General features: G+C 42.4%; 1 protein-coding gene across 6 annotated transcripts in view; it reads left to right on the top strand.

Annotated features, from left to right (window-relative positions):
* EXOC2 (exocyst complex component 2) overlaps nucleotides 1-26,849 on the top strand; it is a 1,204,847-nt gene that overhangs the window by 516,022 nt on the left and 661,976 nt on the right. For all 6 annotated transcript variants that reach the window (XM_085607146.1, XM_085607144.1, XM_085607148.1 and 3 more), the window contains 4 exons: nucleotides 6,303-6,448; nucleotides 8,850-8,931; nucleotides 12,733-12,835; nucleotides 21,915-22,033. In XM_085607146.1, coding sequence (XP_085463272.1) covers nucleotides 6,303-6,448; nucleotides 8,850-8,931; nucleotides 12,733-12,835; nucleotides 21,915-22,033 — 450 coding nt within the window. The remainder of the gene's footprint in view (nucleotides 1-6,302; nucleotides 6,449-8,849; nucleotides 8,932-12,732; nucleotides 12,836-21,914; nucleotides 22,034-26,849) is intronic.

The raw sequence follows: 26,849 nt of genomic DNA on the forward strand, positions 1-26,849 counted from the left end.
GACGATTCAATTATTTCTTGACTGCGCATAGTGACATTTTTGATTTAATGCAGTCTTCTGGCATTTTAAGATTAATTTCTAGTCTGGCAATACTTTTTCCTTTTTCCTATTCTTGTTACAAAAAATAACAATTTCACCTCTTAGCGTAGCCTACAAGGCGTCTCACATTGGACATTTAATAATCCTTATGAGCTTCTTCAATATATATGCTCCATAAAGTCAATTGCCTATACGAGTGGTTGACACCCACAAAACAAAATCCAAATAAACATTTGCTTTGTTGAGTCACATGATTTTCCCATGCTCAGTTTACTTACCCAATGCACCAAGTCATTGGACACTAAAAAGTAATCTAATTGTCAATTCAAATTATGAAACGGTGAATACAAAGTAAAATCCCTAATATGGGGATAACATAGCCTGTTAACAGTGTGCAACTGACTTGCTATAGGCTGCTTATTAGTATTGATACCTCCAATAGTCAACGTCCCAGATCTATGTAAAGCTATACCACAAACCATGTTGAAATCCCTACTTAGTACTATTCTAGTCCCTACTGAGGTTTCACCTTCAAAAAGTTACAAGATTAAGTCATGGTACGAAAATATCTCCCAGAATCATCTGTAACATCTTTTTCAACATCCAACATTATAAACTTCCCCTCTACCACCTCTTATTTCCACAACCAACAATATATACCTCCCCAGTATCTCTCACAGCCTTCAGTGTATTACACCTAACATTTCAGTGGCACAGAATGTCCCTGTTATCTTCATTATTCAGAAAGTGCACTGCATATTCCTACAATAAATGATTTTCCAGAAGAAACACAATAGCACACTCTTTAGTTCTAATAAGACTCCACCTCTTCTTTTATTTAAGCAGGCTGGAAAAATATATATATATCTTGAAGGTATTTTTATTAAACATACATGTAAGACTTCTTTGAAGAAAAACCACTTGCACACATCTGGGTCCAACACGAGATGGCAGGCGTATGCACAGCATGTGAATCTACAGCACTACATGCCGCGAATAGATACTTATAGGGTAAATAACATTTTCCTTTTATAATCATTTTATCCAAGTCTCACTACCTGCCCCATTATGTAGGACAAAGGCATGGGCAAAGTGGGCTCTGGCCCAGGGCCCCAGTTTTTCAGGGGGGCCCCTGATGGAACTAGTTCTTTCCTGCAGAAAGTCGAGCCCAGATGACCTTGAATAATTCTTAAACAGATTGTTTTAAATATTGTTTTCCTTACATTTATTTTTTATGTGGGTGGTGTGTGAGAATCTGTTAGACATTTTGCAGACAAATGTTGTGTTCATGTTTCATGCAACATCCTTAGTAAAATTTCTTTTAGATCAAAACAGGACCTCGCATATGAGAAAAGGGAGGTTGCCAAAGAGATTATTTGCAATAATATTAGTGAGCTGCCGCTGTGCTACGGTACTGAAAACCCACGCCACTATCCCTGAATATTAGATGTAAACTCATTTAGAATTTGAATGAGTGTGTGTGTGTGTGAACTGTCAGTGACCTGGCCAAGAAGGGGATGAACTAACTGAAATGGGATCATAATTTCAAAGCTGTTCTGAACAGGGGCCCCCAAAATACATTTGGCCCAAGGCCCCCAAAATCCTTAAGATGTCCCGATGCAGAACACCCCCATGCAGACCAGCCGAGAACGTTCCCCAGCCAAGAAAAACTCCTCAACGCCTGCTTTCGAAAGGTCTGCTTTCCCTCCAGTTGCAGTCCCGAAAGAAAGCCCCATGTTAACAGTGAGGGCAGCTCTCGACATTCAGGTCTCTTTAGCAACCTCTATAGTGACATATTTTCTATGTCAGTATACATTTGCTGTACTCCATGAAAATAAATAATGCAGGGTTCACCTCTCGGTCTTGTAAAAGCCCTTCCCCTCCCCCACACCACTCCTCATGCCTCCCCTCGAATATGCAGTAACGATTCGTTGTATTTTTTGCGCGTCTTCCCATTTTGTTTCCACACACTGGATCAGTGCACACGCGTGGGCTGCACCTGCCATTCCATAGCTACGGAGCCTTTACACTCATCTTGCGAAGCCACAGTGCATTCACACTTGGTACGTCAACCATCCCCACATATGCGATGTCTACAAGCACTACCTTGTCTTTGCATCGGATTGCACACAGCGACGTGTGCATGCACTCTGGATCTCTGCAGCGTTCATATGTGCTGTGCTCACATTCATTTCAGGATCAAGGGCTGGTGAAAGTCAAAAGAGCAAAACAAATGTACAACAGACCATAGTGAGCCTGCAGTCATTAAGGCTCCACCATGTTGATGCTGTTTGCAGGTCTACCACTCCACAACCTAACTGCCAGTATTTTCTATTCTTATCAAGAAGCGTGGGTTGAAAGTACAACAAGTCCCGCAAAATACTTTTATATAATTGCATATCATGAGGTGAATGCCATCCTTGAACTAAGTGAAAATATTAAAAGATAATCTAACCACGCCAAAAACTTATCAGCAACCTCAGCAGGGAATCAAAATATAATAATGTGAGAACATGAGTGAGAAGCAAATGTTACAAAAATAAATATTAAATCACTCAAAATTTGGCGCTATTTTTGGCCATGTTATCCCTTGGCCCTATTAGCATACTGGAGTTCTTTAGAGACTGAAAAGTATCAGTGGACGATCTAGGTGAAAAACGGGAAAGCGCTGTAATGTTTGCATTTCCAGGTGTCAGGAGTTCTGGAGCCCAGCTGCTCTGCCTCAGGGCCAAACTGGCCATTTTGCCATTCTGGTATGTGCGTGTTGGACTGCAGGATAGCGGGCTGCTTTCATCCTGGGATGATGGTCTACCATGCCACAGCCACGAGGGCTCAAATGACCCCAATACATTTGCAGCCAATAGCTGTGTATGGGCTGTTTTGACATTTATGCCCGGGCTAGTTTTAGTTCCGAGTCCTACACTGGCTTACTATGGTGGTTGACATCAGGGGCCGTATTACACAAAGTGAGGACTGGGAGTAGTCATTTGACACAGTCTCTGCTATGCTTTTGAGCTGTCTAGTATCTTAGTCCAGGAGCTAGAGCATCGCTGTTTTACCACCTTGGACTTTGTCACAGGAACTTTAAAGGCATGTAGTGCTTTTTGATGAAAGTGTAGCAGCATTTTATGACATGTCCAAAGTAAACAGAAGAACATAACACAATTATACAAAGCACCATAAAAACACAAAACCATACAAGGACCAACAATATTTTGAAAACACAACGCAACACACAGTAAAACAAAACAACACAATGGATTAGCCCTTTGGCTGCTAAGCCTTTCCCCCCTAGAATGCTAAGCCCTTTTTTGGCGTTTTGAGGTAGTTTGCGCTTTGGCCTCCATAACATTTTTTGCAGCAGCTAGGCCCACCTATTCAGGTGAGGTACCATTTTTATCGGTAGACATGGGAACTCTGGGTGGCAGAAACGTGCTGCTCCCCACAAACTCCAGTACCACAAACTCCTGTACTTTTGAGTCACATACATATAAAGAAAAGGAGTGTTTTTTTATACTTTGTTTGAGGATTGCAAGGGCTTCTGGATAAGAAAGCCTCGTGGGATCCAAGCAAGATACATCATACCGGAGTCTCTCTAGTGCCTAGTTTACGAAAATATCTGGGGTTGGTAGATGTACATCCTGGCTAAGAAAGATAGAAAAGACAAATATTACTGCACAACCATCTACTACTCAAGTACACACACACACACACACACACACACACACACACACACACACTGCTTGGATTTGGCACAAGGGTGAGAGAAAAGTTAAAAATGTAAATGTTATTAAAAGTTTTCACAAAAATTAAAACCTAGAAATCCATGTTAATAAGACAATTATAATTGTGCAAAACTGGACCAGTGACTCACAGCTCACACCAACCACTTTACAGGCCATTCACCCACTGTTAATGCGTCAATACACAAAACCGTTCACACCACCAGCCACAAGTTACATTACAACACTCACATCACCAAACTGCGCCATTCAAGGGCCCATCACTTTAATACTCCCACAGTGCTGACACACCACTTGCCCCACCTGGCAGAACGTGTGGACTGGATTTTGGGTGGTGGTGTGTGTGGAATGGCATTTGGCTAGTAGTGTGTGTGTAGTGACCAGCAGCAAGTCACTACACACAAACACACATACTACCAGCCAACTGCCACTACACATACTGTCAGTCAGCCGCCAGTTCAAACACCCCGCCAGCCAAATGCTAGTCCACACACACACACACCACCAGCTAAATGCCAGTTTACACACACCGCCAGCCAAATGCCACATAGACATCACCATGAAGCTCCATGCCACTTCAATTTCTAAAATATTCCCACATTGAACAGATTACACACACAAAGCAGAGACAGAAACAAATAAAACATCCAACTAATAACAGTACATTTTGTTTCATATAGAAAAAAACAACCTATTGGTGGAAGATGAAGAACCAACTATGACTGCATACACTACAAGTGTACTCTACACATCAAACTACTGCCAACTAGATATCTGGCAATCCAGACAACAATGGGTTGCATTTTACTCTCATGGTTGCTCCCAATACTTGAGTTGTGTATGGTACAATTTAAAACATGTGGGCACACATAGGCCAGGATTAGAAGGTCTGAGCAGTGCATATGACATTGCCCAAGGTGTCACTCCTCCGAAACAATGTAAAAATTAGGCATCCTTGGTGTCTAGTGGGTTTCCACCCTCCGCGGGGTAGCAGATTAGCCTAAAAACCGGCCGATCTGGTGAAAACGAAAGATATTGCCACCTTTGGGGAGAAAACCTTGCACTCTCAAGAAACCATGTACAGAAAAGTCATCCCTGGCGTTTAGTGGGTTGCCCCCCCCCGTGTCTCTCCTGCTGCATGACCCCTCCCCCACCCTGCTGTGAAACGACTTACCAGAATAACCTTGCCTGACGAGATGACTGGCTGTTAATGCTGACATTGATGTGCCATGCGCGCGCTGATGTAATCAGATCGTTGGGGGATGGGTTGGGGTGGCGCCGGAAGCACTTCTGCTGCTATCTCTCATGGGGCCATGTTGGGGCAGGGGCCATGGGGGGAGGGCCAACGCTTCCCTACAGGTGGGTGCCAGGGCATGCTGTACACGTCCTCTGCACCCAACACTGGCATTGCACTAGTATTCACAGGCATTCTTGTGACACATTACCACCGCCATTAAATTGATTTCCTAATACGTTGGCAAAAGGTGCTTGCACAAAGCACGTCTTACCACCAATGATGTTGAAATAGCGTGGGTCAAAAATGTTTTGTGATCTGGCCACAGATCTGAAAATTCCTCAATATGCACTTTTTAAAGTCACACACCTGGGAGTCGAACCTTCTCTTGTGCCTAGGATTTTTCAGCATGTAAATGAACCAAGATTTCTCTGTGTTTCCCAGTACAACTTTTTACTTGAAGTAAGTGCACTAATAAACGTACATTCCCATATTTATCACCAGTCCAAATTTCATATTACACGTCTTTAACATAGTATACAGTGTTTTCTTACCATGGTAGTTATTTTGTTCTTATTGCGTAAATATATTTAGTTATTTTTGTTGCAAAGCCTTTGCAGAGCAATATAACTGTCACCAACTCACTGAGCCTCTTTAACGAAAGTTTGCTTCAATGTAAGGGTTTTACCCCTTGTACTCTGGCTCATGTTAAATACCTTTTTTTAAAGATGTGAATAATATGCAATTGAATATCATTGATGAGGGAGCATCATGATCCATTCAAGGCGTTGCCCTTTGTAGCTTTCCTCAAACTAAATAATGGTACTGATTGCCATATTACACTTGGAGAATCCACATATATTCTAGGAGAGGTGGAGCATGAATAAGGACCACTGTTGAGGTATCTAAAAATACAATTCAAACAATCACCACGTAGCCAACAACTGAATGACTAGCACCTTCCCCCAGTAAGACGTTAAGTATAGAGCTATTCCAAACCGAGATGGATAGCTGCGAGCAACAGAAGGGCAAATGTGAATATTCTGGGTCAACTTTCAGAGTCCTAACAGATCAGCCAATAGCAAGAGTCTAACTTTCATGCATTGCTACACAACTGGATAAAAAAGTAAGGTAAACTGACTTTTATAACCTGTAATCATGTTTCACATACCATGTGCCAGCTTAAAGTTGAAATTTACTTTGTAATGGGTTTAAGCTCCTTGTTTACAGATCTGTTTCTTTATTTCTAGCGCCTTGCTCACACCTCTTTCTCTTTTTGTTTGTAGGAGCAAGTAATACTGCAGATACACTGTTCCAGGAAGTGCTAGGCCGAAAAGACAAAGCAGATTCTACAAGAAATGCACTAAATGTACTCCAGCGTTTTAAATTTCTTTTCAATCTCCCACTAAATATTGAAAAAAATATTCAAAAGGTAAAGTATTTCCAATAGCGAAATACAAAAATGTCTGTATTTGCCCCCTCCAACTGTCTTTTTTTGTCTGGTCAATTTAAAAAAAAAAAAAAAGAAACTTCATGCGAGTACTCATTCATATGACCGGTGCTCTGAGGAATAGTCCTCTGTAAGCCATCAGTCGCTGATTTACTCTTTCACTCACACACTCACATTTCTTGTTATAATTACTCAGTCTCTGACATGTACACTCTCACTCACGCTTTCAAACCAGTAGGGCTGGAACAATTTTCAGAGTAGGGATGCTGCTATCAATGTTACATTGCTGAAGTCATATGGATTGTGAAATATCCAAGCGTCACACTAACACCAAGTGTGGCGGATGAGCCATGCCAAGTGTGCAGGAGAATGGTATAGGTGTGGTATGTAATTGGTGGTGCAATTTGGAGCACACTGTCACCAATACATTACTAAAGCATGATGTGGGAGTGCACGGTCATTTACACACTGCACCTGTTCTATTGAAATTGTCACTAGGTTTGCATAGACCTGCAATTTTACTGATTAAACTCTGTAGGGCACAAACAATAATGTGTGGAAATGTTGTTTCCACATTTATTTATTATGTTTACATCAAGTAAATTGTCTTGATTTGTTTTGTTCCTTTTAAAATCTTTGTTTCAATCACATTTCAGAATTACCCCAAAAAATCTGCTTTATTTGTACTGTCCCAACTGCTGGTACATTTTGAAATATTTGTACAGTTCATTTACAGATATTTCAATGTTGTGTGTTAAAAAATCGACATTCTGGCTATCGCCTTTTTCTTTCACACCATACCCACAGCAAGATTGTCAGATAGTTAACTTTACAAAATCCTCCACATTTGCAGTCAAAAATGAAAACCGAATAACAACCATTATATTAACAGAATAAGCAGCACTTTGTTAGAAGATATAGGCTGACATTTGACCTCTATCTTTGAACTCCCCTCAAATGTGGCAAAATGTAAAGGCACTGTTATTGCTCATTCACTTTCAAAACTCCTTCATGGTTATTTTGGGGGGTGCTGCAGCAACCCTACTTCCAGTGCCTATGTCTCAAACATACAGATATACAAACTCTCAATCCCATACACACACAACATTCATGACCATTTTTCTACTTATCCCCAGTTGCATGCACTAGCCCTGCAGTTCCTCAGCGCCAGTGCTCCGTGGACCCTCCATGCAGACTCTCAACTCCCTCCTGTACTGAGTTCCCACCAAACACTGAAAGCTGGTGCCTGAGCAGTACTGCAGCTTGGGACGTCGGATCCAGCTTTCAGCTTTTTTGTGAAGGGTGCTGCTTTCAGCTACCAGCAGAACAGCCTCTAGCTTTTACACCCCACCCTTTCCTAACTTGTCACATGAATTGGGGAAAGGTGAAATCAGAGGCTGAATGGAAAGTACCCCTGACACTGCAGGGCTGAAGCCTAAAGAGCCCAGAACTAACTGCCATGTTTCAGCATAAAAGAGGTCCTGTGAGGCAAAGGAGGCGGTTGAGACTTGGACTGTAGTTTTGCCAGACCTGAACAATCTGTTTGATGGCAGGTGCCTTCATGCGCATGTTAGCTATCACACAGTTTTTCATGCCTTAGCCTGCCTGACCCTCACTTTCAGCAAGGGTTTGCATTTGTTTATCATAGTAATAGTGAATAACAGTTTGTTTACTTTTAGTATAGTGGAATAAATAGTAGAAGAAGATTGGGAGGGTAGAGCCCCAGCATCCATAGAAGTCAGCCACCTGTAAGTGAAGCTTCTGTGGCATTAGGTGTCTGTTGGGTGGCAAGTACTGGGCCCACACCAGCCACTTAGCTAGATGGCTTTGAAGGTCCCTCAAAGCACCAGCAAGACCTAAGTAAAGGCTCACCAGTGATGAAACAAGTATGGTGCACAAACAGGAAACACACAAGCAAAGTCTAATCCTTCTGCAAGTGGGACTCCTCCATTGACACAGAGTACCATAGAGTGGCTCTTTTATACAAGTGCGGCCCAAAGAATGATGAGCATGCACCAAGAATCATAGAACAAGTAGGCAAGAGTCTAAAGTCATCAAGGTATACAGAGGTCTCAATGATAGGCAGCATACCACTGCTAATAAGTATATACGCCCAGGACCCCAATAGAGCACATTTACACACCAGGCGTGGTGGGACCCCTTTCTGGTGAGGACAGTGCTCTAACAGATCCTAGCAAGTCATGATGTAGTTGTCCAGGATGTTGTGCTAAAGATAGGGGCTCTAGGCACAGATAGCCTCCTCTTCAGCCACCAGTTATTCTATGCTGTCATTATTAATGTTTATGCAGTGCAAATTAGAGTATGGGAAAAACATTTTCTTATCAAGAACCCACACTAACCTGAAACCTTTTTTGATTTAAAGGGGGATTACGATGTGGTCATTAATGACTATGAAAAAGCCAAGTCACTCTTTGGGAAGACTGAGGTGCAGGTATTTAAGAAAGGTAAGAATTGTATCCAGTTACATTCATGATACACGAGTCCCAGTAACTCAGATATTGACAATTGCTGGACTTGTGAGAGGACAGTAAAGTGTTTCTGATAGAGACTTCTAACTACAGATTCCTCACCTTAGAATATCCCCCAGGCATCAGAATGGATTCAGAAAATCTTGATCAGTACCTCTGCACGTCGGTAGGTAGTGCGGATCGACTCCACGTTGACTCGATCTGCATTGGAAGTGACGTTGCCGTGCCTCCATAAGCACTATCCCGGCGCGCTGACATCAGTTCCTTTCTTTCCACACCAACAGCTCTGATCCGGAGAACTACCGCACCAACTTTTTGGTCAACTTTTATGACTTTTTGTTGACATTCTTTTTTTAACTTGCTCGCAGTCTGCTAAACCCTCTGGTTTCAAGCCTTGTGGGGATTGTCACCATCAGATGTTGGATCCCCACCTGGTGTGTCGCTGGTGCCTGGGGACATGGAACAGGACACAACCCCAAGGCCTGAGCCAAGTGCAGGTCCATACAACCAAAGGTGATCTGCAAGTGGGCTCTGAAGCTCCTGGTGGCACAGCAGAAGGCGGCTCCGTATCATTCCTGATCTTGTTCCCATGGACGCTCTTGAGGCCGGTCCAGGAATTGTTATATAAAAATGGGACCCAAATGGATCTATAAGTTCACTTTGAAAAGGATTCTGTGCAGAGTACTTGGAGCTCTGCGGTGCAACCATAGCTAGTGTCTAAAATCCAGCATCTCATACGTGAAGGGAAATCACCAGAGTATACTGCTTGCTGCATAAAGCTCACCTTACATGCCTAGAACCAGCCTTAGCGAAGGGAGGAGCCTGCCAACCATGCAACACGAGTGACTGTTCAGGAGGAGGAAGGTACATCATCACCCCAATGCGGTGGGTTAGCAGAAGTGGAGGACTGCAGAGAATGATCTATGTGCCTGGGGGTTGTCAGACCCTAGATTTTCCACTGAATTCCATTCAAGAATCGGGAAGTGCAATGTGTCCTAAGCTGTTATGCCTGAAGCATGAAGTTGTGGCAGGGCCAAAGCTGTTGTCCTCAAGATGTGAAGAGGTGGCGTGTGTGAGCACTGCACCCAAAATAATCCCAAAGCAAGAGTGGTTCTCGGTAAATACAGCTGCACAGGTGCTCGTTCCACAAGGTAACAGGGGTCTGCACTCACCCTCTAATGGTCAAACTACTTCAAAGCCATAAATACATTAAACCAGAAAAAACACACAAAAGGGAGTGCCTCAAGTAACCAGCAATTGTATTGTAGAGTTTGTTCTCTTTGTTCTCTCCTCCTTTCATGAAGTACACATAGTTCAAGCTTAATATGCACACCCCATTGGGTTCTGTAAGTCCAGACCAGATAATACGACACAACAAAGGTCAGTGACAGTGATGTCTTATTATCCGATCTGAGCTTACAGAACCCAATGGGATGTGGATATTAAGCTGTGATATTTATATATGGTGACCTGGTGTTTCCCCACTACAATAAAGGATCAGTAGTAGTATTCCAAGAATTTCATGGAGAACTGATCCATTTTACACTTAGACTTTTATGTGACATTGCTGTAAAGAAATACATTAAACCTCATAATGTCCTCTCGCAGGGCGAAATACGTTGGCTGGGCTGTTTCTTTGATGCATTGAAAAATAATAAAGAGAATTGTTTTGAGACTTTATACTAAGGCTCGCATGTTATTTTGAGGTTGGAGAAGAGTACATTGATATTGACACCTTTGAACTATGTTTACTTCATGAAGAGAGAAGAAACAAAGAGAACAAACTCTACAATACAATTGTTGGATTCTTAAGGCACTCTCTTTTGTGTGTTTTTACTGCACCCAAAATGTATTACTGCAGCATGACCTGAACCACTGTGCCTAAATTGTGACGAGCCAGTGTGGCCTGAGCAGCTGCACCCGAAGTGTACATCTGTGACATGATCTGAGACTATGTGCCCGACTAGTGAAACGGCAGCGTGAGATAACCATTGCTCAAAGTATGACAGAGATGTAACCTTAACCTTGTTCTCCTACCCACTTGGTAAGGCCTACCTGTTGACTTACATGCTGCAAGAACTCAGCCTGTGCTTAGCCGGTGCTTAGCCGCAGTAATTCAGACCTAAAACAGCCCACGCTGATTTGCATCATGCACCACCAGAATAGCCATGACCCAGCACTCCCACGCACAACCATCGACAAGCTGGAGCAGTAGCGATTGTAAAGGAGGCCTAGAAGAGCTGCCTTCTCATGCTCCGCTCCAGAAGAAGGGGAGTGGCTGAGTTTAGGAAGAGCAGGGCAGCCTTTGAGAGGCCAGCCCAATTTACAAACTCCGAGCCTTGTTTGATGAGGAACAGTGACTAAAGACAAAGTTTGAGTGCTATTTCAAGAGTGTTAAAGGTAATCTGCAAGTGACCCTAATCTTGCTGTGCTTGCCCAGTAGAGTGATCCACCTGACAAAAGGAGGGGTACTGTGGGCGGGCCAGAGCAGGGAGAGGCTCCAAAATACTCTAGCGCCAGGACACTAAAATCTCATTGTGTCCATACCTGTGTGTATTCTTGAAAGTCATGCACTGGGTTGGAGAAAGGCTTATCCTGATGTGTTTGTTGAGTGCTGAGCTGCTTGAGCAAACAGCCCTACACTACCTCCCAGAGAAACCTGTGAATATGTGCTGTCGCCACCACTGAGAGTCAAGTCCTGAGGAGTTTGTACTTGGCCCAGTTTGCAGAGTTGTTGTACGATTAACCCAGGGACATCGGAGGTAAGTGACCTCAACTCCCATGGTCGAGGCCCAGTATCCCCTGGTTGTCATTCGGTGCTACTCTCACCGACTACCCAGTGAGCAGTGTGAACATTAACAAAGCAGTGTAGGCTTAAAGGGAGGAGAGGATTGTAAACTAAGCTATCACTTGGAGGCTGAAAACTTTTGATACTTTAATTTTACTGCCCATGATCTAATAAATACTACCTCAAGAAACTTTCAATACCGTAGAGCTGCCCTGCTGCCAATCCTATGGGTGATAAAATCATTGGGCATTTCGATAATTTATTGTTTTGCTTACATATGTTTATAATGTAAATATGTGGAAACTAATACATTACAAATACTGCTCATTTAACACATGACATCATTAGTTAAAAAACTAGCTTAGGTGTTGCTCCACATTAAAAAAAAAAAACGTAATTTTCCAGCTCACTCTATCAATCATTTCGAGACATTGTTATTCAGATGCAGCAATCTATTTTCATGGAACCGAGGACAAAGGAAACCCGAAGTAAAGTAAGGGAGGGAGTAAGTACAAGTGTTCCAGGCTTAGAACTGGTCATTACCAGGGCTTCTCCCCCTGAAATTCTCTCCCTTTCCACTCAGTCTAAAACCAGACTCATGGAAGTTCCAATGAGTTTCTACACATCATTCATTTCTGCATTGCTTATGCACCTTGAACGTTCCATGCTCTCATTTCCTTTGTTTTTCTGATCCAAGTCTACCTAACTGTTCTGAAATTGCTATGAAACAGTGGCACAACTTAACAAATTAAATATAAATAGATTAATAAGAAGTGTCCATAACCCGAATTCTACCTTTTTTTTTTACATTAGGCAGTGATGTGTTACTGACTGTGTGATACCTCCATTTGAATGTCTATTTTCGAATGCTGCATGCAGGGAAACCCCTGCTATTTTGATTAGTTTGTTTTCCTCATGTTGTTTTTTGTTCACAACAAAATTGACACACAAAAAAGACAAAAATGTCACCTCTTTTCTCCCTTTGTCAGTTTATGCGGAAGTTGAAACCCGGATCGAAGCGTTAAGACAGCGTCTGCTGGATAGGTTGCTTGAGACTCCATCCACGTTGCACGACCAGAAGCGTTATATAAGGTAACCACTCATGCTGTGATGTGACCGGTATCCTAGTCATCCGAATATGGCACTTGTTATATTTGTGTTATCTTTTGTTTCCTGGAGGTAGAAACACACACAGTCAGTGGTTAATGCAGTGTGAAAATACAATATTCCCATTAAGGTTTTTCTTTCATCCTACGCATACTACAACCTCTTTTCATTGCTACACATACAATAACCATAAAAGATGTGATTTCCACAGAGCACACACAACACTGAGTGCTTGCTCATACCCCACAAAACAAGTCGTCCCAAAGCGGGTAGGCTTGGTGTTGGCTGCAGTTGTTGGCTGTGCCCGTGCTTGTTTCTTTTCAATGTATTTTCTTAAATGAAAAAGCATTCATTGTTACCAACATTTTTCTCTGACACGAGCACACACGGAGAAAGAATATTTTTCTTTTCTTTTTAATATTTTAGTGCTCGAACACAATGAATAACCTGATAGAGTGATTATTCTTTAGCAATAAGTATAGGACTGTTTGAGTTTTCCCTTCTCTCACTCACCAAGGAATTTTGATTATGCTTGGTTACGGAGAGAGTGTAAGGGGGCAACACCCCCTGTACTTGTTGGGTGGGGTCAGGAGTAGGGGAAATGTTACAGGGACAACATAGCTTACATTCCTTTCTAGCTGAATGATGTCTTGCTATAATTATAATCTACACTTTTATGACAGATATTTCTAATCGCAGATTCCTCAGCTTAGAATATTTCACAGGTGTCTGATTGGACACTGGAAAATTCTAAGCCATCCGCTGCGTGTCAGCAGGTGGGGGCAGTGGCTTTGTGTCCACAGCACTCTGTGCCAGAAGTGATGTGTGCAGCCCTATGTAGGCACCACCCATGCATGTTGACATCAGTTCCTTTATTTTTTCACCAACAGCCACAGATCCAGAACTGCTCCCGGATTCTTTGACACTACTTTTTTGATGTTTTTCAAAGCATTTTCTAAGAAATTATTTCCAGTGTGCAAGGAACATGTCCTCTAACAGATCGACAGGGCTTAAACCTTGTGGGGGATGTCACCAACAGATGTCCGTCACAGATACCCACTTGATCTGCCTATAGTGCCTGGGGTCCTCCCATGACTCAACTGACTGCAGCAACTGTTCCCAGAAGGCGTTTGTCGAATGCACAATGGCTCCCTCTGGTGAGCCTTCAGCCCCAAGGAGCCGAGAGGCCTCCCTTATGGACGTCTGTCAGCAAGACCTCTGTAGGCACGTTAGGTCGTCTGGATCTGCTTCTGGATTTGTATCAACTCTGGTACCAGACCCCATACCAGCTCCATGCCTGAGTGTGACCCACCAGCACGGATGCAGACTTCACCGTTGCCAAATGATGATGGCCATCCCACAGTGCTCTCCGATTCTAGACAGCGTTGCGCCAGCTTGACCGAAGTTGCGTTCAACACTGCATATTTCTTCCAGTGCCTCCAGTCCATCAGATACTGATACTGTTGTCTGATTTGTACTAGGATCCATTTTATTCACAATACTTTTGGTACTGATGCCGATTCTGGCATTTTTTATGCCGGTGATTAAATTGCCCAGCGATATCAGGATGGCACTAGTATGATGAGCTTCAAGATGCTAGTGGCCTGGACACTTCACTGGCCGCAGTCCCGTTCTCTGCAATTGAGGAAAGAGCATCATTTGCGATGGTGATGTGCAGAACTGCTGAGATCTTTAAATTCCAGCTTCCATGTCAAGAGGTTAAGACCTATGTGTTACCTGAAATTATTCAACATGGTCCGACCTCTATGGAGCCTCTCCTTCCGTTTAATGTAGCCCTTACTAATTCCCTTCAAGAGACCTGGGCTGCTGGCTGCACGGGGCCCCTGGTCCACCGCCAGATTGCCCATCACCACCATCCTTCACCTGGGGACCTGGCTTTTCTCGCTTACCCCTGAGAGTCTGATGGTGGCAGGCTGCAGCCAGCACAGTAATCTTAAATGCCTTCTCCAATGTTCCTCCTGACAGAGTCAAAACGATTGATACTTTGGCAGACGATTCTTTTCCTCCACTAGTCGCGCCATGAGTTCAGTGAATGCTACCTACCTTCAAGTCCGCTAGACCCACACCCTTTGAGACGCAGTGCCTCAGATCCTTCCAATTGTTCCTGAAGGGGGTTGTAATATTCTTTTTCAGGCCATGCAAGATGGCTGTGATGCAGCTAAATCCCCTATTCAGTGTGAGCTTGACACAGCAGATTCCTTAGGCAGAGCCATTGGCATCAGTATGGCGTTCTGTAGAAATGCGTGGATTCAAACTACTGGTTTTGTCAGGAGATGTCAAGTCCGGATTGATGGACGTGCCATTTGATTGTTTCCCCCCTTTTCAGGGACATTACAGATTCAGGCCTTGAGATCTTCAAGGACAGCAAGATGACATACATCACGCTCTCTGAGCCCTGTCTGCCACGCCACATCAGCCTTCAGCTTCAGTACCTTCGTGGCTTAGGTAGGGGTTTTCAAAATCACCAGCTACTATTGGTTCTGCAAACTCCTCAGTCTTTTTTTGTGGCCCTGGACGTGGTTCCCACAGACCACGAGGACCGCAGAGCCAACATGCAGCCCAGTCTACAGCCCCCCCCGGATGCCGCAGCCTCTAAACCATTTGGGCATGACTTACTCTAAGGCTAGGCTAGAGTACATGTAAGCCTTTTTTCACACTATTAGGACTGTAATAACTGTAAAAGCTTATTTTGTGTATTCCAGTGGTCTTATGTTTTAGTGGGTTTGTGTTGTGCATTAGTATGTCCCAAAACCCCTTCTTAATTTCCCCTTAAACCCATCCTTTTTCGAGTAATTATTCCCCATTTCCCAACACTGGTACCTTCCACATTTACTACAAATTAGTATACTTATGCATGCAGAGATCGCTGCACTGAAAAGAAAGGAGAGGCTGAGGTGGAGATCTCCACCCATAATTTTTTTAATTGCATTTTATAGTAAATAAGCAGTACCTCTGGAGTACTGACTTGCATACTACAAAATTCAGTTTGGGAGTCAGTCCCTTAGGTGGTGTCATGCGTTTATCAAGACAAGAATTGGCAGACTCAGGCAGCTATGTTTCTGATAAGCAACACAAATCGAGATTGTGTTTTTGACACAATTGTATGATTTTTGTGGTGATGTTTTACAGCAAAACGCACATTGCACAGCGTGGCTTTGATTTTTGAATAGTTTTGGTTGAGTCTAGTGTGGGAAATCAGTAGGGGGACTCTTCGTATAGAGCAGGGGTCTTCAGACTAGGGGGTAGGCTCTGTCCAAAAGAAGTATCAAGCTGATAACAGTGCATTTGTTCTCCAAATATTGTATTAGTATCATAGTAGAACATGCAAGCAATGAAGTACCGTTGGGATACGTATTCAGGTTGGACAAACAAAACCGATAATGCAAAGCATATTATATACAAGCAATATACTTGAGATAGGTGTGAATCTGAATACAGCCATCCCCTGAGCAGGGATAGAGGAGAGTCCACATATGGTTGGGTACAAGGCCTGTGGTAAGAGTGTCTTTAGTATTTATCGATTGTATAGTACCTATGTGATATACCATACAAATGTATCGCCTTAAAGTTCAAGTAAAAGAGAACTGTGAGGGAGGAAGTGGGATATATGATTGTGTGCTTTGTTTTTAGTGGGGAAAAAATGAGCGACAGGAAGCCTTGTTTCATCTGGCAGCTGATAGGTTATGGAGAAAAGGGATAGCAGTTCAGCGGGACTATAACAAAACAAGCATTTGCAATGCAATAGGTCTCACATTTGTTAGAGTTTGAGCTATTGGCATTGAAAATGACAATGCCTTTTATGTATGTGTTTTAAAATCTTGCAAGCGGTCGTAAACACGCACTTTTCTACTTATAGTCGTTGCTTACGAGAACCAAGGCTGGCAGTAACTGCGCCTCGTGTACTGCCAGACTTGCTTGTCGTAAGCAAGGACTACAAGTACAAAGTGCTTATTTATGCACCGCTTTCAGGTTTTCAAAACGCATAAATAAAAAGGTATTTTCATTTACAATGCCAATAGCTCAGACTCTTGCAAATGCGAGACCTATTGCATTGCAAATGCTTGTTTGGTAGAGCCTAGAGTCAGCACGCATGCGCTGCTCTGCGAGACTTATTGTAGAGGAGTAGGGAATAGAAGCCCCACCTGCTTGTTAGGATCTCCTTAGTACCGCCCCCTCTTCATTTGTCACCTCCCATGGTGACTGGTCCCTTTACTTCGGTTGTTACAGCGCATGTGTTATTTAGATTGTGAGCACTATTTTATTTAATGGGGTTCTCCTACTGCAGGCACGACTTGTAGTTCAAAAGTAACTAAAAATTAGACGACAGTATTACTGTAGCCAGCGGAAGGGCCTTTGTAAAGCTGGACTGGTCACCTTTCTGTTGCTTTTTGAAATATTTGAGCGTTAAATTGGTACTCATGTAAAGCAACCAAAGTGTTACCAATTTAAAAAAGATTAAATAATGAATTAATACTTTCACTAAATGTGCCACATTATGCCACATAATGTGCCTTTTCTTGCTGCATATTTTAGCTCTCTCCTATGTTATAAGAGAGAGCACAGGGCTCTCACTGGCAGCTCAAAAGAACAGGCTGGGGGAGGGGGGCGCACAGGGGTCTCGTGCACACTCAGGTCGTATTTGGACATCTCTTGAGGTTCTTGAGAGGAATTGGAACACTTGTTTTCACAGAACAGGTTTTCTTAATAAAATGCAGTGGCGTCCAGGGTATTATCAGACACTCCGCAGCCCTAATGCTCCCATCCCATGCGTACAGGGTTCGTTTCCAGAAGTGAATCCAGACTTCAGTCCCTTTCTTGTGTCCCGGGCAGAAACTCCAGTGGGCCTTGTCAGCTGTATCTGTGCTCATATCGCTTGACCTTCTTTTCTGACGATTAACACACATTCCTCAAAATAGCGCTTCACTGTTCACTTGAGAAACGAGGCACTGCAGTGAGTACGCTGTCCGCTGCGGACACATCTGTACGAAGCCCGGCTTTGCCACTTGATAAAAATGTGTGTTAATGGGCATTTCACTTTATTTGTGTGTGCCACTGAGACTCCCTCTGCCAAAAGTGACCGGATTGGGGAACAGGGTAAACAACGGTATTAAAGCGCCGTATGAAACAGAACGGTATTAAAGCGCTTCATGAAACGGAATGTTATTTATCTGGAGAGCAACCACAAACCGGTAAAACAAAGCACTTGTTACGAGTAGACAAGTGGTGGAAGGGAAGAACTGATATAAGTGCACTCGAATCTCAAGTTAACAACTGTGACATGAAAGGGAAGCCGATCAGAATATATCAACAGGGCTTTCTGAAAGAAATCTGTTAACATTAGGTTTACCAGTACTCCGTTTTTTAGGTCTCGCCTGACCCAGCGCATGCGCTGGTCTGGCGAGACATTTTGTGAGGGCTCCAAAAAGTGCTACCAGGCCAGCCTAGAGCTACAGTGCATGTGCGCGCGCCGCGCTTGTTCGAGCTTACTTTCACTTTCGCGGCCGCTTTGATGTTTGATCGCGATCACTTTTGCGGCCGCTTGGCATAGCCAATAGGTCTCGCTTTTGGGACCTTATAAGTATTTAGTTATGCAACTGCTGCATGGCTAAATACTTATAAGGTCTCAAAGGCGAGACCTATTGGCTATGCCAATGCTTGTTCTTATTATTATAAATAATTATAGACGTAAACAATGTGTTTTACATTTTGTGTTTTTTACAAGACAGGTACATAAGATTATTAGTCCTTTGAGTGACTCCTCAGGATGTCTGTCATTACTGCAAGGCCTGCAATTGCGTCTTGTTAACGGAAGGGGGAGTTGGAAAGGGTTGAGATGTTTTTGAGAAATTGCAGATGGTCAAATGTGTTTGTCGATAAAACTACTTATTTTAAGAGTGTGCTGCTGTATTATATAGCCGCATTTTGAGCTTTAAATGAGCAAGTATGGACGCGGGACTGCACATTTATCGTTTAAATAAGAGTGCAAATGTACGAAATGCAACTTATATTTTTCATGGCACACAAATTAAAAATGCATAATATTGCTGACATTCGCAAAAAATGAGAAGGTGAGCTCTAATCAGAATTGCGTTTAATGGCATCTATTTAGCAGACACACAGTTCAAGTTATGTGTCCCTCGTTGGCCAATCAAAAGAGAAATAACGTTCTTTTGAAAAAACACAATGAATTGACACCTTTGTTCTAGCAAAATTATTTCTTCACAGATTTTTCTGACAAATGTCACATTTTTCGTTGGTCTCCAAAAATGTGGCAGTCATAATTTATGCATGGCTACAAATAAATTATATATATTTTTTTTATCCTAATAAAACTATTAAATAATTTGTATACTTATTTTATGTTGAGGGGCATTTGTAAAGCGCTGGTACGCTTGGCGCTTTAACCATACTCGCACACATATTATATTCATATGTATTTTATATAGAGCTACGATGCTGACCTGTCTCCACTTCATAGCACTAATATGGAACTTTAATTATAAAATAGCCTGAGTTATTTATTCAAACTTGACATATATGTTGCACTGTATTGGTAATATTTTGCAACATTATTAGCTAAAGAACGATATTATTCATCATAATTTCATTAAATAATTCACCAAATAAACAGTAGCAAAAATTGTAGTGATATTAACCCTTGTAATGTTTAAAATTATAATGTTGTGTTTTAGAACAGGTGAGCTTCAAAAGAAATATTTTATTTGAGAAATATCAATTAAGGCACCACGTTCGTCTGCGAAAACATACGCATTAGACAGGGTACTCTTCAATAACCCCATCTCTGAGAACTCGCTTGAATTCATTTGCCTTTAAATCGCAGTCTCCAGTCACTGGACACCAGTGATGCTGATTCTGTTCTGGAAACAAAAATTTTTTTTTTTGGGGGGGGGGGGAGTTTTATACAGCTTGAACTCGACCGAAAGGTATCAGAGCACCAGTTGCGTTACAGACGGACACATTGATTTAGTTAGAAACGGCGTTATTAAGTGATTTGCCCAGAATCACAGGATGTTGGGCTTCTCTGCTGGACTCGTAGCCGGTTCTCCAGCTTCGAGGTCGTGATCTAGCCGTTAGGCTACATCCTATTTGGCCTTAAATGTACAAAAACTCAAGGCAGCACCGTGAGGCCCGCAGGGCTGAACTGGAAACTTAAAACAGCCCTGGCAAAAATTAACATTTCAGCCCGCATGGGCAGACATGCTAATGTGCGCTAGAACAAGAACAACTCTTTCAAGTTGCAGCCGCGATCGGTAATGAGCACGATCATTCCTAGAGGCTGAAACTGGCCTCCTGGGGCTCCAGCCTCCTGGGGAATTGCCCGCTTGCCCGGCTGGCCAGTCCGGCCTTGGAGGCCCGCCGAGAAGAGAGCTCGGGTGGTCGGAGGCGGTGTGTGTTTACAAAACACAAACCAATCATACTGAGGAAGCAGCCATTTTAGACCACGGGGTAGAGGTGCACCTACAGCAAAGAATGGGGAAATTGTTCTTATCGGCCCCTGAACCCCATGGTCCCAGACGGCCGTCCTGTCCGATGGGGGACACGGCATGGGCTGGGCACCGCTCTGCAGAGACTGCAGCCCCCACACTTGACCCTGCCAGTGACCCAGACTGCCAGTCCCTGCTGCACATGTGGAGGTCCCTTCCTCTAGCAGGGGGCTTTGAGATAAGCGGACGGGCTTTTCCAATACACATCTGGGGAAGGATGAAAGGCCCACGCAATCAGGCGAGTACAGGTGTCACTTTCATGGCCCTTTCAGGCCAAGGGGGAGGGGGTACCCCTCGAGCTCTGAAGAGGCGCTCTGCTTCAGCGCGTGTGAGGATACTCGGGTGACCTTCACGGCTGTCTCAGCATTGGCAAGGCCAATAGCTTGGGTGGTAATCACCTTTAAAGGTGAGGTCTACTGGCTTTGTCACGTCTTGTTTTAGGAAAATAAAGACGCTTTTGTCATTAATTTAATCCATTAATTTCAAATGTTAGTATGTATTTGGTTTTAGAAGTTTAATCCTGAAGCTTGATTTACAGAAACATGTGTCGGCTGATATACTTGTAGATTTCTGTAATAAGAATGTGGGTAATCAATTAATTCATATTCTCTACCAAGACGCCACACTCAGAATGAAACAAATACTGTAAGATCTTCCAGGAAACAATATAGAAATCCGAAACATGAAGTAGAAATCTGTAAAGCATACATTTCTAATGCAACATGTTTTTGAGCAGTACTTGCACCTACGATAGTTCAATGATTGCTATCTAATTCTTCCAACTACAATTTGTTTGTGCATTGGAACATTCCGTCACTTTAGATCTGATTTAGGGTCTTTATAATATGGATGATTCAGGGCCGGCTTTAGTACTGGTGGCGCCCTGTACGACAATGTTTTGATCCATGATGGTAGGCAGTAAAGTTTAGGGGGGCTTGGACTGGAGAAGCACAAACTCAGAATTTAAAACGTAAGACCATGGTTAGGGATTATCTTTAATACTTAGAATTGTTTTCTACCCAAATCAACACTTTGTACAACATTAGAATATTGAAAGTCTTATACTTGAAGTCTGCATTTCAGTTCTTTGATGACAGTTAACAGCTCACTGTTTTTTTATTAGTATTTTAACTTACAAGTAACAAAACGAAGTCTCTGACAAAAGCAGTGACCCCCTGACCTATTCATATTATGTTCACTTCGTGATTTGCATGATACACATTCTTTTCAGAAGGCACATTAACCCTCTGCACTACCTTATGATGAATCAAAACATCCCCCAGTGAAAACTTCCACTAGACAAAACTTCCTTCTCTCTCCAGGAAAACATCAATCACAGGAGTAGGCTTGACATTTTTATTTTTAGTTGAAATGTGCTGGAGGTCAGGAAGGCTGCAGTGGGTGCTCTTAAACACAATATAAACTATAAAACAGGCGCCCTCATGCAAAATCAGCACCCGGTGCGGTGGCACCGGTCGCACCGACCTAGAGCCGGCCCTGGGATGATTCCTGTTGATCTTTGTTTTATGCTTTTACAGATACCTTTCAGATCTGCATGGAGTTGGAGACCCAGCCTGGCAGTGCATCAGTGCTCAGCATAAGTGGATTCTCCAGCTAATGCACACCTGTAAAGATGGCTATATTAAGGAACAGAAAGGTAAGTGACACTCATTTCTTAGCAATTTGTGGTCTAGAATTGACTGTACAACTGTTTTGATGACAAGGTTTCATTTTGAGTGTTGTAATGAAATGCTCTGTGACATTCCTAAAGGCCCGCCATGATCAGTATAAGCTCTCTACCACAGTCGTTTCACAAATATTATTTTGTAGTGAATATCTCTGCCTATATTCATAGTCCCAAAACACTTTTTCATTTATGAGACATGTCTTCGTATCTTAAACAATGTATCTGGCTTCAATTAATTTTTTTAATATCCAGTTCATATACTATTTTAAAAGCACTCCACTGTAAAATACCTTCATTAAAATTGAAGAGAAAATGAAGAACGAGGCATGTAACAATTACTAAAAAATAGAACTAACACATCAAAGCAGCCAAAACTACTCTGCAGTTCACAGAGCACTACACGGTCAGACATTTAAATAGTGGTTCTTTGTTATTCAGCATTGTTTTAAATCTTCTCCACCTCTGGGCTTTAAGACAATGTTTTTCCAGTTTTCACCTCTAGTTTATCTTCTATTCTTATGCTGTATGTCGTAACCATCCTAGTTTTTACAAGTAATATGATGAGTCAGTTAAGAATCTGTTAGACTTTATGCTCTTTCTTCCAGACATGGTTTCTGTTGGAAGCTGAGTCCATGCTGCAAAAGGTTGTGTATGAGGCTAGAGGAAAGTGAGGGAATGATGGTTACAGCTGAGCTGGGTGTATGTATGAGGTATCCATCAACTCCATCAGAGATTATGGAGGCTCAGCTCTGAAACTTCCTTGAAGAATCTCTTTCTCTCCTGACCAAGGCCATACTTTTGCATCCCAAATAGGTCCTCAAAAAGGATCTATTGCCTCCATGATTAGATATGTCTTGATGTTGGGAGATGTGAACTCAGGAAATAAATTAGTGCCATCTTTGATGTAAACACTTCATTACGGTCAGGCTCAGGTTCCCACACACAGTCCTCTGTAATTATAAAAACTAACAGCTTGTGCAAGAGAAGACACGGTATTGCCCTTCTCCAATTGACTCAAGACCCATGCTTCTAGATGTCCTGGCCATCCCAGATCCCAAGTCTTCTTGTCTGGCCTGCACAAAGCATTCAGAGAACAGGAAGGTTGTGCAGGGTTCAGGAATACTACTTTCAAGAGTGAAATACTGTGGTCTCTGACAGAATAGCCGGACCAAGAAGCTTTCTGACCCGTGCCTCATCGAAATCACCTCACACGGGATCTTGACTTTTTTTGTTGTCCTTGTTAGACTCGCTATTATTGTACCCTACCTCACACTGTGCTTTCTGGATTTTCTATTTGATGTTCTGAGTGTCGAAATAACAATTTAAGTATTTAGCCTAGAGAAATCAGTGATTTTTAGTGTTTTCAAGCCTGAAATCCTCTACATTTTTGGTGCCAGGTCTCCTGTCGTCAACTATGGTACCATTTTCAGCTCTTGCTTCTGGAAAGTGGTGTAGGAAGAAAAGAACAAATATAGACTTTTTGACTCTCTTTTTGTAATAGGAGTGTGGTTATCTCTCCTATCACAAAGAATACCTTGATAGCTTGCCCCCTTCTTCTCTGACAGATGAAAGAAGTTTACACATGCTTTCCATCGGAACAGATTTCGAAGTATCTTCCAGGGGGAGGAGTGAAGTGAAAATCTGTTGAAGGTGGTCAGTGAGGAATATTGGATTTCCAGTTAATAGTCACAAGCAAATAGATGATGTATTTTACCACAAGCGGATATTTTCCTGGGCTGCCTCTCTGATGCTTTTATCGGCTCGATGTTACAAGCAAGATATTCAAACAAAAATTCTAGATTTGCTTTTCCGTTTTTTTTTTGCTCTTTGCTTCATATAATGATGATGTTCTGGTCTGGGTGCAGACGGAGTGTGGGGCATCCCCTGTCCTGGGTGAAGTCGGAGTGTGGAGAATTCCCTTTTGTCAGGTGTTCTTTCAACTTGTTTTTAAGACAGTGGGTACACGTCATCTTCTGGATGAAGCAACAACTGTAACTAATACTAAAGGTCTTGCTTTCAGAAGCAGAATTAACTGAAAAGAGGAAGAGATGGGACCTTATCCCTTAGGAATGGCACAGAATGCCCCATAATTCAAACGGTGAATCATGCTTCCTCAACTCTCGCAAATGCAATTAGAAGGGAGGAAACGTTTCCAGCTATCTGCAGCAGTGGCAAGAAATCACAAGAGACAATTCAGTGTTTACTGTTGCACAAAATGAGTATGTTTTCAGATTCAAGAGCAGTCTTCCACAGATTCCCTCACAAAGATTCTACAAACCTATTCACCAGGCCCAGTTCTCTCCGCAGCAGGAGAAAATAACCATCAAAGCATACCAAAAGATTATAATGGCAAGGTAATCTACTCCTGCTATTTCCTGGTGGCAAATAATATCCTAAAGCAGAGTTCAAATCCCTTTTGGGCTTTTCCTCCATTTAAGGGAGGATATTCAATTTGCTATCTGTGCCTTCGTAACACTTATTTTCACCTTCTATCAGGATGCACATGACGGCTGAGGTAAGAAGCCGACATTACATACAAAGGTCCTGTTTTTGGAAGTGGAAGAAGGCTATTTCATGAGACACACATTTATATAGGCTGTCTGAGATCCTCTCGAATTGTGTCTCTAGTTGTTGGTTACTCTAATATCACCTCTGATGTGTACCATTATCTATTGAACTCTTGCCTCATATGTTCATTGCGTGACTGTTGCACTATATTCTATCACGCGAAGTGCTCTGACACCTTTGGGTCTAGTAAGCTCTATATAAAACTTATATAAATATACGCCCCTATTCGAATGACTGGCTGCTTCAAATCAGCTACTTCAAAAAGGTTCTTTTAGACTTTCAGAAAAGTATATACCCCCAATAATTTGGGGTAACTTTAAATCAACTTCAGCAAGTCAACATCTAGTCCAATTGATAAGATAAATATCCTGGGAACAGAGTTCGAGACGCTAATACCTCAAAAGCATTTAAATAAGAGGAGGAAGTTTTTTATATGCTGCAGAAGTGTGGGGATAGCTTATCAACATTATAGTGAGACATCTATCCTGTCTGTTGCCATCTGGAGTCTCTTGCATCTCCATCACTTCTCATACACTGCTGCTAATGAAGGTGCTTCTGGAGTACCCAGGGTGCTTCAGGGAATCAAGTTGGGGTTCTGTTCCTTCATTGCATGTATTCTCCTTTTTGTTCAGTGGAAAACAGCATGCCCATTTTTCAGATTGAAACCTCCATTTATAGTCCCTGCTTTGCCTCATGGGTCTGCTATTTCCAAAGAGTTACCTGTTCTTTGGTCTATTTGAAATTACTCTTTCTTTCAACTTGTATGGAAAACATCAATTAATAACGATCTGCAGTTCCTCTCACGTATCTGCTTGTTTTCATTGTCTGCTTTATTCTTCTCAACTCGCCCCCTCCTTCTCTTGTCAGCAGCAATGCAGGTATGGGCAGTACTAGGGTGTGACATTCAGCCTAAGGACCCATGTGGAGGGCTGGTCCATGTTCCAAGGTCAGGGTTTAGTGGACGTTGGAAACTCTTCTGTAAGCTATGCCACATCTCACCCAATCAGAGGATCTGATTGTGACCAAGGAACAAGGCCAGGCATACAGAGGAGCAACCAGAGTCACCACATCCTGGCCTTGACTTCTACTCGGCTGGAGCACTCATCTAGCTACCGAAGTTATAGAAGGACAAGTTTAGGTGTGGTTTGTCAGGTTAGGGGTACCCTGATGAAATATACAAGATTGAGATGAAAAGTGTGGTGTGGTGTACTGTCAAGGATATAGAAGTCATAGGGGAAATGAGGCTTCGGCCACAATATACTGTGGGAGCTGCCAGTGCAGCTCTACACCTTTTTAGGGTAATTCCTATGATTTCAAATAGAATGTTCTTCAGTTTGTATCCGAACAAGAATGTAGATCCAAGAACATTTCAGGAAGAGACAATATTGCATTATCTTTTTCATTTAACTAGATTTTGCCCTTTGGCTATAAGTGCATTTACTGGTTATTAGTACTTACAGAAAATGCCTGTCTCAAAATTATTTCTTAACTATCCCAGTTATTGGGTATTTTAAGAAGGACTGAAGAAAGCTTTTTTTCTCCAGTAAAGAATACCTCTCTAGTCGTATAACATAGTTCTGTCAAAGTTGATGGCCTATCCCTATACTTGAAACTCTGCAAAAGTGCTCATGCGGCATCTTTCCTAGAATGTGACATCCTCAGTAGAAATCACATCAGTCACGGAGGTAGATAGGTTAAGGCACTGCTTTCCCATGCTCTATACACAGTTTTACACTACAGCAGCCTCCATCAGCACACACTTGTACATTCTTACTAAGGTACTTTCAGATTTTAATTTGAACCAGACAATTTTGACTTCCCTTTCTTTCTGAACCAGTCAAAGCCAGCAGAGAGGACTCCAACATTAGATTTCAGAGTAGCTTTAAGACAAAAGACGCTAAAATGATCAAGCTGCAGTTTATCATCAATAGGGATAATAGCACAGGATTTCCACCTTCAAAGTAATCCAAAGCAAGATGGATTGTATCCTGTATTTTCACTAAGTTTCAGAAAGCTATTCAACCTCTATAGTGAAAAAATTCCAGATCATTCCAAACATTCAAAATCGTTGTTCCTGTTAGTAATACATATATGACCGTCATGTAGGTTTGCACATCATTTTTAGGTCTAGATTCTAGCACTGGAGGTGATGTTTAGATTTGTAATAATGTCAGAAAATTCTTTGTGTAGTATGTGTGTCTTATTTGTTTTCCTCTTT

This window comes from Triturus cristatus, chromosome 5_2 (assembly GCF_964204655.1).
Source record: "Triturus cristatus chromosome 5_2, aTriCri1.1, whole genome shotgun sequence".
NCBI classification, from domain to species: Eukaryota; Metazoa; Chordata; class Amphibia; order Caudata; family Salamandridae; genus Triturus; species Triturus cristatus.